The following is a 14,914-nucleotide window of genomic DNA, read 5'->3' as shown; positions in this document are numbered from 1 at the left end:
GGGCTGGTTGTAGCGGCAGTTGCAGGGTGTGGTTGGCTGGAAGCTTGGGGGTTTTCTTTGTGTCTTTCGTGCTTGTTATGGTTTATTTAGGGGGGATGTTGGTAGTGTTTGTTTATTCAGTGTCGTTGGCGGCGGATCCTTACCCAGAAGCCTGGGCCAACTGGGGTGTTGTTGGTTATGGCCTTGGAATGGGGTTGGTTGTGGTGATGGGGCTTGCTATAGGGGGTGTGTTGGGGTTACTAGCAGACGAGGGGACAGTGAATAGTGGGGGTCTGTTGTCAGTCTGATCAGATGGCACAAGGTACACCGCCTTGTGCCAAAAAAAAAGAAAAAAGCAACACTATAACATTAGGCTATCACAATGAAAACTCTTAAATCATTCATAATTAAGGAAGGTTCCAGGAGCAAAAAACTTGCACAACTTGGCAGGAGAAATAAAGGAAATAGGAGACATACATCTGGATAATTTGCCATGTGCACTGTGGCATTGCAGCAGGGGGTTTGCCAGGAGCCTGTGCTCCCATTGTTAACCCTGAGCTTCCATGGTCAAGCAACTTGGCAGAGGACTTTTCATCTGCTTCATTGTTGCATTTGTGTATTTCAGGATCTCCTTGACCGTGTGGAAGCTTTCCAACAGCAAAGCCAAAAGCTCCTTTCTGAAGAGATGCCCAGTGCTACGGAGCTGCAGGAGCTGCTGGACGTCAGCTTTGACTTCGATGTGGAGCTGCCGCAGCTGCCGGAGCTGCGGGCGCGGCTGGAGCAGGCGCGCTGGCTGGAGGACGTGCAGCTGGCCTGCTCCGAGCACAGCTCCCTCACCCTGGATGACATGAGGCGCCTCATCGACTCTGGCGTGGGGCTCGCGCCCTACCCGGCAGTGGAGAAGGCCATGGCCAAGCTGCAGGAGCTCCTCACCGTGTCCGAGCATTGGGATGACAAAGCCAGGAACCTGATAAAGGCCAGGTAGAGCTAAATCTCAGTGTTGCATTTTGTAGTTCCATGAGTTGGAACTCTTTGTTTCAGATGGAAGTGCCGTGGCTCCTGGAGGGGCTCCCCTTTGTTCATCCAGTTCATCCAGTTCCCATGAAGGCAAAGCTTGTGCCAGCCAGAAGGGATGGGGCTGGAGGAGGGGGATGAGGGATGGAGCAGTTTCAGGTGTCAGGGCTGCCTTGCAGTGTTTGTGTTGCTCACCCATCTTGTGTAAATTCTCCTTGTGCCACAGTGTCGTGGTTTGATGCTGGTGCAATGCCAGTGTCCCCAAAAAACTCACTTCCTTATCAAACCAGGACACTCAGGAAAGGGGTTTAAGGTGCCTCTTCCTTCTTTTCCACCTTCTCCCCTCCCCAGTTTCAGGCTGGAGGACACGTGTTCAGGTCAAGCTCAGATAGGTACCACCAGCAGGTAAAACTTCATAGTCCATAGAGTCCATGTAGGACTATTTCTAACTAATAAGGAGAAGATTTCTCCAGATTAATTGGTGCAGGGAAGAAGGAAATAAGCTAAATGCATCCTTACTAAGAAAAATTTTCTTGTGGTTTTTACCTTCTGATTTATAAAGTAAAACAGGAGAGAGCACAGTATACTTAAAATTAGGAACGTGGCACAAACTAATGTGCCAGATTTCTTCCCTCAAGATTCCTTTCTTTTTTTTATTTTGTCATACTTGAAGTAGTGGAGCATTTCTTACCCACTACTAATCACAGTGTTTTTGTAAGACAGCTTCATATAGCACATTACTGACTAAGCTTTGGGTTCAACATTTGATAGGAAGCTGTGTTGTATCTCTCTAAAACCTCAGAATCAAACTGGGAAATACAGAAAAGCCCATTTCAGGGTTTTAACCATCTAATGCAGAATCTCTCAGCTGGTGCTGGTCTGGGGTTTGGTGGGTTTCTGTCATCCAAAAGTTAATAAAAGGAACATCTTCTTAAAGTCCAAGTGTGAGAATATTTCTAGTAGGAGGCTAGAGTAAGCAAACAGATATTTCTAAATCCCCCGTGCTCCTGACCCCCCAGCTTTGCTGGGTGCAACTAGTACTGAACATCATCAGTAACATCTTCAGTTGGTGTGGCCCTCTGATTTTAACAACCCAGGTGAGTGGAAGAGCCCCCCTGTAAGCAGCATCTCCCATCTGGGCTGTTGTGCTCCCCCAGGCCCCGGCAGTCCCTGAGCAGCCTGGCAGCAGCAGTGAAGGAGCTGGAGGAGATCCCAGCCTACCTCCCAAATGGAGCAGCACTGAAGGATGCCGTGCAGAAGGCCAAGGACTGGCTGCAGGAGGTAGAGGCTCTGCAGGTACGTGAGCCTGGCTACTGGGCAGGGACAGTGACCCTGCTCATGTCACCAGAGCCACCCCCCACCCTGTGTGTGCTCCTGGGCTCTGGTGTCCCTCTGACTCTGAGCACCCAGTCTGGGACATTGGTTACCTCAGCCATGGTGCAGCTGCACTGCCCTGGTTCTTGCTTCTGTTTCTGGTCTGTATTCCTTCACCTTTGCTATTAACTACCTGCAATAAAATCTATAAAACAGCTATTGGTAAAAATCCAAAGTTAAAAAGTTACTGCATTATGGAACTTCACCTTAAGGTCACTGTTTCTGAGTTGCTCAGTAACAACTCCTTGTTAATCACATTTTTGTGCTACACTGAGGTACAGAGTGGTGATACAGAAGTAGTTCCTGGCTCAGCCTTGCATGTGCTCAAGCCAGGGGTCCGTGGGACTGGCCAGAGCAGATCAGGGTGGCACTGGGATAGTCTTGATTTCACATTTTGATGTAAATTGCCAAATATTTTCATTTGTCCTCATTTTTTTTCTATAAAGTGAGCTCTAATCTAAGTTAGGGGTATTTTCAGGCCCATCTGGCCTAAATTCAGCTTTCAATAAAAATTTATTTTGAGCTCTTATTTAAAAAACTAATTTTCTCAGATTTAAATATTTTCAAGGAATAAAATTAATGTAATACTAACTTTCATTTGAGGGATGTCTTGAAAGAATTTGAGTGATTTTTTTTTTCTTGGCATTTGCTAATCTCTTGGTCTGGACTCTGAAATTCGGCCTCCTGAATATGGAAAAATATTTCTGTCTGCACCAAGAATTTCTGCTTTGGTTCTGTGAAGGTTTTGTTAAATGCTTGCAGTCACTGTGACTTGCAGGAAGTTCTTGGTATCAGGACCTTGAAGTTGCTAGAGGTGTTGGGGTTGTTTTGGTGAACATTTCTCCAGTCCCACATCCACTGCCTGTTCTAGAAATTACCTCTGGAATTACTCTTGTGCTGCTTTACCTCTGGGTGTGTGGTGCCTGCATTGCCTGAGCTGTGGGGTGCCAAGGGGATGGCCAGAGCTTGCTCCCTAGTGGCACACAGGATACTGGGGGTGGTTCTCACTCTTGGCCTGGCACAGCCTGGGTTAAACTTGCCTTCTGGTGCTGGAGCTCCTTGCAGTACCTGAAAGGAGGCTGGAGCCAGGGAATCAAGAGTTTCCTCCCAGGGAACAAGGGACAGGATGAGAGGAAACTGCCTCAAGTAGCACCTGGGGAGGTTCAGGTTGGATGTTGGGGAAAATTTCTTCACTGAAAGGAGTGGTCAGGCCCTGGCACAGCCTGCCCAGCGTAGAGTCACCATCCCTGGAGGGATTTAAAAGGTATGTGGATGTGACACTTGGGGACAAATGTTGGCTTTGGCAATGATGGGTTAATTGCTGAAATTGATCTTGGAGATCTTTTTTTAATGTTAGTAACTGTATAACTTTATTATTTCAGAATTATTTTGATTTTCTGCTGTGAATACACTGTGAGACTGGGAGGCTGCTTATATTGTTGGCAGTCTCTGATTTTGTTCTATTATCTTTTTAAAGAATCACTTGGCAAGTGTATTCTTTCTTCCCAGCCCTCAATGTGTTGTTAGTTTTGTCTGATGGTCAATGACTAAGTGCACAAGCAGCACAAATGTTGGACTGATAGTGTGCAGGTCACTGAGCTGTCTGAGCATTAAATTCATTTTTACAAGCTCTGCCCTGAATTCCTTGAGTGACTGCTGTGACTTGGGCAGTGCTGTGTGCTGGGTGCATCCAGCATCTCCTCATGTCCCCCCTGGCAGGCTGGGGGCCGTGTGCCCGTGCTGGACACGCTGGTGGAGCTCGTCACGAGGGGCCGGTCCCTCCCAGTGCACCTGGACCACCTGCCCAGGCTGGAGGCCCTGGTGGCTGAAGTGCAGGCGTGGAAGGAGTGTGCAGCAAACACGTTCCTGTGTGAGAACTCTCCATATTCCCTTCTGGAGGTGAGGTCTGGGTGGGGATCAGCTCAGTCATGCCTGTGCATTTACTGCCCCCTCAGTGTGTGCCCAGGAGGGGGCAGTAAATATTAAGTAAAAAAAAATATTTGCAGAATTGCTTTAGGATTACACTAACTATTTTAATAAGAACTTTTCTTAGTGAGCTATAGCTCTAATAATAGTTTTAAACTTTTAAAATGCTTAAGATTTAGCTATGTTTTCTCTATTCTTCTTAATCAGTGGCTAACGAGAGCAGGCAGTGCCAATGTCTAACATTTTCCATATGAATATGGGAATACTGATAAATCTGTGGCACTGGATTAACTCCAGTGCATCAGGCCGAGCTACAGGTGAGCAGGTTCCTACCTGCTCCATCCTCCTCAGGTTCAGGTGTGCCAGGGTGAGGCTGGACTGTGTTTGCTGCCCCTCTGGAGATGTGGCTGTGTCACACCTGCAGTCCATGAGCAATGTACACTCTGCCCAGCACTGAGGCCCTCTGAGCCCCCTCCTATTGGGACAGACAGGAATGTAGGGCAGGCCCTGGAATCTCTGTTCTTTCCCAGGGTTTGCAGTTTCAGTCCCGTGGAGGCTGTTCAGCATTTTGTCTCTCTCTCCCTCTCTCTCCCTCTCTCTCCCTCTCTCTCCCTCTCTCCCAGCAGTCTGGGTAAAACACAAGGGTTGTTTGGGTCTGGGCATTTTACAAAACTGAAGTTTGAACTTCCCAGCTCTCCCTACCATCCAGATAACCTCATCCTAATCCCTCGGATCTTTGATGGAGTAACTGCAGGAACCGTAGTTCTCACCAGTTGCCTGTGGCTGCATCCAGGCAGGAAGGTGCATTAGGAACAGTGCAGGTGTACGTGGGTGCATTAGGAACACTGCTGCATGTGGGACACTGCTGTTCTGTCCCTCAGGTGTTGTGTCCCTGGTGTGACATCGGGATGCTCAGTCTGAAGAGGAAGCAGAAGAAGCTGAAGGAGCCAGTGCCAAGTGGCAAGAAGAAAAGCACTAAACTGGAGACGCTGAGCGACCTGGAGCGGGCACTCTCTGAAAGCAAGGACACTGCATCTGCAGTAAGTGCTCAGATCTCTTCTAACTGGAATTTCTTCTGAATCCTTGAATCCTTGTTTCTGTTTGCCTCCTGTGCAGGAGTGTGGCTTCCACCCGGTTTTTACTCTGCTGCTCTGCAGGATTTCTGAACTGCACTTTGCTGTGTATGCTTCAGACTTCCCAAAATTGCTGTCAGTGGAAACATGTGTTGCTTTGTGCATTAAGCAGCCTCACAGTTAGCTAGGCAGTGCCTGTAGCTGAGCAAAACAAAAAATGGAGACCTGTTTTCCCCTACCATACCTAAACCTTATTAAAAATGGGATAGGGTTTGGCCAAGTCTGATCCTTTCAAAGAACACAATAATCCAGCACCATTTATAATTAAAACAAACATTCTAAATAATTAAAGAAATCTCATGAGTTATGTAGTCACTGAAACACTGCTCTGGGTGGACCAGACTCAGTTGCTGCTGGGACAGGGCCTCATTCCAGCAGACTTAGTGCAGAGCCTCTGCCTGGGCCAGGTAATGATGTCCTGTGGCTCATGAGGTGCAGTAGGGGCTCATTGGCTGGGGCTTGAGTGTCATTTAATGTGGGACATTTAAGTTTAACCTATGACAACTTACTTGACATTCTTACTTGCAGTGCTTTGGTGTTGGCCTCTCTTGTCTGACCCCCAGAGCTGCAGTGGTGTCCCTGTTGTGGCAATGTGGGGACAGGCTGGGCCCTGGGTCACTCTCAGCCCTCGGTGACTCCAGCACCCTGGCCAGGGAGACCCAGGGCACTCCCAGGGGCTGCACCCAGGAGTGGGAGGTCATTCAGTGTGGCAGGGTTTGCTTCTGACACACGAGGGGAACCAGAACCTTCCCACACTCCCAACCCAGCTCAGCACCTCTGTGCACATCAGAATGTGCTGTGTCCCAGTCCCACGTCTGCCCAGGATGGACACAGCTGAGTCCAGGAATTATGCCTGAAAGCTATGGTGTGAGAAATAACCACTTTGTATGTATTTATAAACCCTCCTCTGTGCATTTATATACATTATAAAATGCATAGAATTAATTAGTTGCAGCTGGTTTGCACAGCTTTTATGGAACTGAAATATATTGCTGTCTTTATAGGGGCTAGTGCTAAAGATTCCTGACAAAAGGATAATGAGCTTTTGCAGAGAGGGTAAACAGCACATCCAGGGTACACCTGAACTTTGTCTGCTGTTCACAATCCCCAGAGCAAGTTCATAGGTGAGGGCATGGCCCTGAGCACTGGGCAGCATGTACAAGGTGAGGGTGAGAGGTACATTTGCATTTGTAAAAACTGCCCAGGAAGCTTTCTGAGTATCCAGAGTCAGAAAGTTGAGAGACATTCCCAGAGCAGCGTCTGCAATCCAAACTTGCACTTCTTCAGGATTTCAGCTGCTTGAAGGCAGACCATGTGTTTGTATTACAAAACACAAAAGCTTGGAAGAGAGAAGGGGTTAGGAGCTATTTTTTTACAAAGGGTTAAGCCTTTTCTCTCAGGGCCTCATGAGAAAATGGAAGGGAATTGAAGTCACGCCACAGCACATTCCCAATGCTGCCCCTCCAATCCCATTTGCTGTCCCACTGCACAACCCCATCCTTGCTTCATTCCAACATTTAAAGCCCTGGAGACTGCTGTGTCTGCAGGGTGACAGAGCAGGGGGCACCCTGTTTGTAACAAGCAGTGCTCCCTTGGAGATGCCATCTGAGGGGTCCCAGTTGCTGGGGTGCCGGTCATCAGTTTCTCTGGGTCTGGATTGAAGGCATTTGAGATGATAGTTCATGTTCAGACTCAGGTGTTCATTATTTCTTATCAGTGAAACAGTCTCACTACTGTGAGTTCTGCAGCTTTTCATTAGAAGGCACAAAATGGCCAACAATCTCTTGGTACAAGGTCTTTTTAAGACTAAACTGTCCAATTAAGAACTGACACCTAGATTATTTTCCCTTTTAACCCAATAACTGATCCCACAGAGCCTGCAGTGCAGACTTTTCTGCCCAATTACAAAATGTCACCCAAACCCATGGAGAAGAAGGAAGAAGAAGCATGAAGAAGAAACCCAGGACGACACCCTGTGCCCTCCATCTTGCTTCCATCCACAACATACTAAAAATCCCAAACCATAAATTTCTCACCAAGTGATACACCTACACTACTCTCTATAATCTATTTCACACTTTTGTGGATTCTAGTCTATCTTAAAGTCTAGGAAACTTTCTCCATGAATGAGGGTCAAAGTGAGTGCTGTGTTGTGGAGGCCCTGGGGGCATCTCCTAAGTTACACCCCATTAGTTCCTTTCCCTGTTCCTATGTCTGAACAGGGTGTTCCTGAGCCACTCCCTCCCGTTTCCCTGATTGCCCCTCACCTTTATGCTGCCCCGAGACCAAGGTTAGCCCCCGGAGGGGAGAAGGCTGGACCCAAAATGGGTGTGTGGCTGGGACCTGAACATCTCACCGCGAGGCTGAGTTAAACATCTGTAGATATTATGCAAAGGCCCTTTTTGCTTCTTTACGTTGGACTTTACTAGCAGCGATTCAGGCCGCAACATTCCCCTGGGGGTCAGGGCACCTCAGAGCAGACAGACAAATGTTCCCTCTGGTGCCCTGGGTTTCCACAGCCATCCCTTTGCCTCCCTTTCAGATGGCCACGTTGGGAGAGGCACGGCTGAGGGAGATGGAGGCGCTGCGCGCCCTGCGAGCAGCCAACGAGCTGAAGGTGCTGTCGAGCGAGGAGGACGCCGAGCTCAAGGTGTGTCTGTGCCAGAAGGAGCCGGCTGCTCCCATGATCCAGTGTGAGCTCTGCAGGGGCTTCTTCCACACGGGCTGCGTGCCCGTGCCCGGCACCGCGCCGGGACCGCGCGCGTGGCTGTGCCCGCAGTGCCGCCGCTCCGAGAAGCCGCCGCTGGAGAAGATCCTGCCGCTGCTGGCGTCCCTGCAGCGCATCCGCGTGCGGCTGCCCGAGGGGGACGCCCTGCGCTACATGATCGAGAGAACTGTGAACTGGCAGCACAGAGCACAACAAATGTTGTATTCAGGGAATCTAAAACGCATCCAGGACAAAGTTGGCTCAGGATTACTGTACAGCAGGTGGCAAGGCTCGGCGGGACAGCTGCCGGAGACAAACAAGGTGAGGCCAGGGATGGGATTCTGGCACTGGGAGCACGGGGTCAGTGAGGACAGGGGGTGACAGGGTTTGGGTCTGCTGTAGCTCCCTACAAATCCCCACAAGGCAGAGGGTTTGTTCCTGCTTTACAGCTGCCAGGAGCTGGGTCCTGCTGTGCCCCTCAGCCAGGATGTGTGTGTGCCCCAGCAGCAGCTTCGTGCTCCCTTCTGCTGGAGTCCAGGAACAACTCCCAAAGAGCCTGTTTTTCCCCTCTCCTCTTCCAGCTCTTGTGTTCTGCTGTGGCACCACTAATGACAGAGCTGCTGAGTTATTGTTTTTGGAGTGCATACTTGTAGCCATGATATTTTCTGAAAAATCCTTTCCTTGGGATTTTTTCTCCTGAGAAGCTGTGAGGTCTCAGGAACAAAATGTAAACAATGATTTTCTGCTGCTGTGGAATGCAACAGGTGGATCTGTGATTGGTCTCATGCAGTTGTTTCTAATTAATGGCCAATCACAGTCAGCTGGCTTGGACTCTGTCCGAGCCACAAGCCTTTGTTATCATTCTTTCTTTTTCTATTCTTTGCTAGCCTTCTGATGAAATCCTTTCTTCTATTCTTTTTAGTATAGTTTTAATATAATATGTATAATAAAATAATAAATCAAGCCTTCTGAAACATGGAGTCAGATCCTCGTCTCTTCCCTCATCCTAAGACTCCTGCAAACATTGTCACACATACTATTCAGTTGGTCTTTATATTCTGCTCCTACAAGTATTCAAATAAGTGTTGAGAATTACTGACAGAGGCACAAACTGTCTTGTGCATTACCAGCTTGGCTCTCAGGCAAAGTTATTTTCAACAAAGTGGCTTCATCCTTTGCTGCCTCTCCTCACTTCCTCTAGACTTCCCAGGCTGAATATCCTGCTCATATTGCTGGGTTTAGCCACAGCAGCTGTTTCAGGTGGGGTAGCGAGGAAGTTTGTCTTTTTTCAGTGAAGATCTTTCAGCAAAAAGCACACATAAAGAAGGAAAGGAGGTAAAGAATTTTCCTGAGAATAACAAATGCAGAATAATGGCAGAAATCAAAGTTCTGTGCTGTATGAAGAACATGAAACACTCCAAAATGGAATGTACTCTGTTGGTTTTACATTTTGAAACACCTTAGTTTAGGTAGTCCAGTCCAGCTACAGTTAGGCTGTGCTTCTGTTTTTTCATTTACTAATGTTAAAACACAAACCATGCCACACCTGACAGGGTGTTGCAGCTGCTTCTCATTCACCCAGCTGTCCCAGTGGCTAGTGGATCAAATTTTTCAAACAGGCAAGTCAAGATATTAAAATATCTCTAGGTATTTATGAGATTTTTTCTGGTAATTTAGGTCTGAAAGTATGATTTTACTAGGTCAGCTAGTGTAGCTGAAAAGAACTGGCCAAGATTTTGGAAACAGAAGTTGATGTTTCGGCCAGAAATTGAAACAGTTTCATTTTATTTGCCTGATGGTGTTAGCTCAGCGTGGAGCTGTGAGGTTCCTCCCACCCAGAGCAGTGTAACCATTTCTGAGTGGTCGGGACCATAAGTCAGTAAACCTTCCAAATCAGGGTGTTTCTGGCTGAGCTTGCCTGGGTCTTTGTGATGGCATTTCCCAAGTCAGAGGTCCCTGGAAAGCTCAGTGGAAGAGCTTCTGAACAGGTCCCCTTTCCTGAGTCCCTCAGTGTGCCTGGGCTGGGGACCCTCCTGAGCCAGGCCCCAGTGCACCTCGGGGCAGGTGTGAGCTGAAACTTCAGTCTCCAATGGGTTTGAAGTGGTTTTCTGGTGAATCCAGTTCTCACCATGGCTGTCCTGTCCTGTCCCAGTTCTGCTCTCCCTGTCATCTGGGCTAATTCAGCACTCACTTCCACATAAGAATCTCTTCAGTAACCCCTGGAGTTGGGCTGCTTTGACACTGGCCAAAGTGAGGAATGTGGATGAGTTTGAAAAATTCCCTTGAGAGCAGCAGTGGGAATTGAGGAGAGCCTGTTCTGCAAGGGGCCCAGGCACTTGGGTTAGTGAGGCAGAGGGTGTTGTGGAAGGTTCCTGGTGAGATGCCCCTGGCAGTGTCAGGAGGTGCAGGGTTTGCTGTTGGTGTGTCCCTGCAGTCTTTTGGACCAGATACAAGATTTCAGTAGCTGTAAGAGAAACAAGTCTTGATCCTATCACAGTTATTCTGCATTTCAAACTCCATGTGTAGTGAAACTATCTGTGTTTTGTTTTCTAGGTGTCACAGACAATTGGGGCAATGTCATTCTCCATGCCTCATGACTGGGATAACAGAACCATGTATTTGCATTCTCCATTCTCTACAGGACAGCACTGCATCCCACTTCATGGTTTGTAATCTTCACTTTGGTTTGGGAGGTTTCCCCCTGCCCCTTCCTTTTTTCCCCCGTGTTTGGTGGGGCAGGGAGGGTGTCCTGGTCCCCAGGAAATGGCTGAGCAGGCCTGTGACTGCATAGCCCTGGTGGTTGTTTCTCCACCTCCTCAGCAAATTTGGAGCTCAGTGTCCAGCTTTGGCAGAGGGGTGCATTGCTCAAGGATAGAAATTTCCCTTGTGTAATAAAAGATGTGGCACAATGGGATGAGGAATCAGGAGAGCTGGCCCCTTCCCACAAGAACAGCTCCCCCAGGCTGTGGCCCAGCTGAGCTGCAGAAAGGGGAAGGAAAGAGGAGGGGCCACTGGAAGTGTAGGAGGTGGATGGGAACGGCAGGGATGTGGTGCTGAAGGCCATGGGATACTGAATGCACAGGACACGAGTCCACGTGAGCTTTGCTGCAGCACAACTGTGCAGCTGTCAGGGACTAGAGCTGCCCCAGCCCCCATGGGGCTGCTCTGCTCTGCTGGAGTCACTCAGCACAGGCTCTGGACCATCCTCACCTCAGACTCTAACAGACAAGCTGTGAATTGCATCATTTTATGACTGTGTCAGAAATTATTTATCATTTCTTCCCTCCTCGTGCATAAAGCTCTAGGGACACAAGTCTAGACTTAACCTTCGTGTCTGTGCAGCTCAGTCCATACCTGTGCTAGAAAACCATTTCACTGGAATGTTAGTTCACATCAAACAAGGCAGTTCTTTGTGTCACCAGGTTTCTCGTTCATATTTGAGTTGTAGTGTATTAATAAGCTGTTATTTATACAAAGATTTTGGACTCCCCAACCAGGGCTGTTTCAGAGCCCTGCATGAGCTTTGGAGCTTGGAGCCAGTAGCAGCAGTGGGCAGTGACCATGGAGCAGGACCTTGCCATCAGGCTTATCCTCAGCCTTCCTTCCACTCCTCTCATGGCTTCCTGTGCAGACCTCACTCAGTCTGTTTGTGTTACCCACCCCTTAGGTAGTGAGGGTATTGTCACACTCCTGCAGCTCCCAAAGCAGGAGAATTTGCCAGGAATGATGGCAATGCCTTATCCTTGAACCAGCAGGGAATAGGAGCATGGCAGGGTGCTGAGCCACAGTGCAGGAGTTTCTGTGCAAGCCTTTGTCTTTCCTTTTAACCCTGCTGTTAAAAATGAGCAGTCAGGAGGGAGCAGATAAGAACTAACTCATGCAGTTGCAATTTAAAGTATTTTACCATTTTTTGTTGTGATACCAGAGATTTTTCATTATCTGTGCAGTTGTTGTCGCTGAAGAATTCCTGCTGTGTCTCCTTGTGTTTCACACTAGTGGTTAGCACCGAGCTGGACGAGCTGATGATGGAAGCCCAGCTGCTGCAGGTTTCTCTGCCCGAGATCCAGGAGCTCTACCAGGCCCTGTTCACAAAGCAGAGCCCAGCCCTGCAGCCAGAGCAGAGGTCACCCAGCACAGCCACAGGTGACAAGGCAAGTGTCCAACAGCAGCACTGAGCTGGGGCACCCTGGGGAAGGGCTCTGCCTCAGTCCTTGGGCTTTACTGGGCTTTGTGAGTGTGGTTGCACTTCCATGAAAATACATTTTCCTTGTGCAAAAGGAGTCAAGAAGTCAGTAATAAATTAGCTACAAAATATTGAATACAATTTGTGGCCTAGTGCATTTTTGAAATTTAGATCTGTGTTTATGGTCAGTCTCTGTACTTTACATACATCTGTCCTGATTTCATAGAATTGCAGAATTCCAGACTGGCTTGGATTGGAAGGGGCCTTAAAGCTCATTTTGTTCCACCCCTTGCCATGGGCTGGGGCACCTTCCACTAGATCAAATTGTTCCAAGTCCCATCCTGGCCTTGAACACTTGACTCTTGTCCTATGTTGAGGCTTTCCAAGGGAGCTGCTGTGCAAGCTGTGGGCTCAGAGGCGGTAAATGAGGATGGTTTTCTCTCTGAGTTCTGTCCCTGGTGCTTGACCCTGCCCTTGGCTCCTCTTACACATCTCATGCTACTGAATATGCAGCACTGTCAAACACTGCCCTTGTGCTTAAACCTATTCCTAAAGTCAGGGTATGAAATAACAGGATAATGGAGGTTAGCTGCACACTTCCAACCTTGCCAAATGTCCTTCCCATAGAACGAGTGTTGCCGAGGGAAGAAGGACGGCATTAGTTACATGGAGAGAAAACTGAAGCGGCGTTTCGAGAGAGAGACCTTCTGTGGTGAGAAGAGAGCAAGAGTAAAAAAGATGAGAACACCCAAAAAGAAGAAACTGAAACTGAGTCACTCAAAGGATCTGTGCAGTAACAAAGTGGAGCGAGAGCGGGAGCGGCTCCTGGAGCTGCAGCGTTCCAGCGACAGCCACCTGCTGTCCTCAGACACGTCCTTCTCAGAGCAGGAGGACTCCGAGGATGAGGATGCCATCTGCCCAGCTGTGAACTGCCTCCAGCCCGAGGGGGATGAGGTCAGGAGGGGCAGACCCACCATGGTGTTCCCAGTGCTGGGATCTGGGGCAGGGAGCTGCCCTGGGTCTGTTTGACTGCAGAAAAGCTGTTCATGAGGGGGGTGAGAGGCCCTGGCTAACCCAGGGCCAGTGTCTGTGCAGCTGGGATGGGCATGACTGACACCACCTGCCCTGGGGCAGCTGTTTGACATCAGAACATCTGTACACCATGGGAGGGGCAGGTGGGGCCGTGCAGACACTGTGTCCTGGCTGCTCTTGGGATCCAGATGTGGATGGGCTCTGTCATGGAGGCAGTGCCTGTGGCTCTGCTCAGGCCCATACACACTGGAAATGGAGAAGAGGGATGTTGAGTCTGTGATAGGCGGGAAAGCAGTGGGGAGATAAGGGAGGGTGTGCCCTGCCCACAGCCTGGAGGAGCAGGGAGCACAGTGAATATCCAGCACCAGCCAGCTGTGGAACAGGACATTTCTCATAGACCAGGAGCCCCAGGATGACCCAGGAGTGTGGGACACTGCCTGGCCCTGCTCTGACGCCTATGTCTGCTCTTCACCAGGTCGACTGGGTCCAGTGTGATGGCAGCTGCAACCAGTGGTTCCACCAGGTGTGTGTGGGCATCTCCCCCGAGATGGCAGAGAAGGAGGATTACATCTGTGCCAGCTGCGCCGGCAAGGACGCCCAGGGCCACAAGTGAAACCCCAGAAACCCTTCAGGACTCGAGTAAAGAAGGTTCCCAGTTTTCCAGTTAAGCCACAGGGGCTGGTTTAAGAACCAGATTGCAAATGGTGCTACTTCTATCCTTATGGGATCATTTTCCAGAACTCAGAACAATTTTTGACACTTTTGTATTTTCCCTTGATCTGTTTGTGGTTGTTGAGGTTTGAGATGCTGACTGTTTGCAGGGGTTTCCACTGATTGGGAAGGCATTTGACAAATGCACCTTTATTGTACAGCATTCAGTTACCTCTGGGATTTACCGACGTATTTAATTCAGCTTGGTTTGGGTGCAAAAACAAACAAACAAAAAAACCCCTGCACCATGAGTTTTCCAATAATCCTCTTTTGAGGAAATCCCTGTTTACTCTGTTAACTCTTTGGAGACTTTAGTTTTTTTCCACTTCGTTTTTCGTAGACTAGGTTTATTTATCTGAGCAATAACTTCTATGTCTGGTTTCAGTGACTGGAATGACAACTGAACAGCGTGTTGCTTCTAGCATTGGTTGATGTACAGACAGCAAATGTTAGATCCTAGTGTCACTGAGGGCCCTGTGATGTAGAAGACAGGAAAAAAAAATCTGTAAAGTAATTGCCACAGCTGTATTTTGGCTTTCTCCTTTTTTGGGTAGCTTGTATCAAATGTTGCAGTTTATATTGTGGAATAAACCCCTGGTTATGTTATAAAATTAAATGTTGGTGTTTTTAGAGAGTTTGAAATGCAGTTTTATTTCCCTCTGAATCCACACTGCATCGCTGGGTTCTCTTAGCCAAGAAATAATCACCTTCCAAAGAAGCAATGCAGAAGCTGTGGTGATTCTTGTCTGTTCAGGTTTGGAAGGAGGAGGGAGGTCAAAATGTTGCACCAAAAAAAAAAAAAAAAAAAAAAAGCTATTACAAGATCATTGCAAAGCTTTTCCAAAGCTGAAATTA

At 48.4% G+C, this 14,914-nt stretch overlaps 1 protein-coding gene across 2 annotated transcripts in view; it reads left to right on the top strand.

Moving 5' to 3' along the window:
- The window catches only part of KDM5B (lysine demethylase 5B), a 58,916-nt gene extending 44,227 nt beyond the window's left edge, over positions 1-14,689 (top strand). For both annotated transcript variants that reach the window (XM_030965572.1, XM_030965571.1), the window contains exons 19-27: positions 605-960; positions 2,151-2,289; positions 4,087-4,266; positions 5,175-5,333; positions 7,969-8,454; positions 10,687-10,798; positions 12,130-12,284; positions 12,944-13,270; positions 13,824-14,689. In XM_030965572.1, the coding sequence (XP_030821432.1) occupies positions 605-960; positions 2,151-2,289; positions 4,087-4,266; positions 5,175-5,333; positions 7,969-8,454; positions 10,687-10,798; positions 12,130-12,284; positions 12,944-13,270; positions 13,824-13,961 (2,052 nt within the window). In that variant the 3' untranslated portion in view covers positions 13,962-14,689. The remainder of the gene's footprint in view (positions 1-604; positions 961-2,150; positions 2,290-4,086; positions 4,267-5,174; positions 5,334-7,968; positions 8,455-10,686; positions 10,799-12,129; positions 12,285-12,943; positions 13,271-13,823) is intronic.
- Positions 14,690-14,914: the final 225 nt, after the last annotated feature.

The sequence above is a fragment of the Camarhynchus parvulus genome, chromosome 26 (genome assembly GCF_901933205.1).
Source record: "Camarhynchus parvulus chromosome 26, STF_HiC, whole genome shotgun sequence".
Taxonomy (NCBI): Eukaryota; Metazoa; Chordata; class Aves; order Passeriformes; family Thraupidae; genus Camarhynchus; species Camarhynchus parvulus.
The sequence above is the reverse complement of the archived record's forward strand: the minus strand, read 5'-3'. Positions and strand labels throughout refer to the sequence as shown.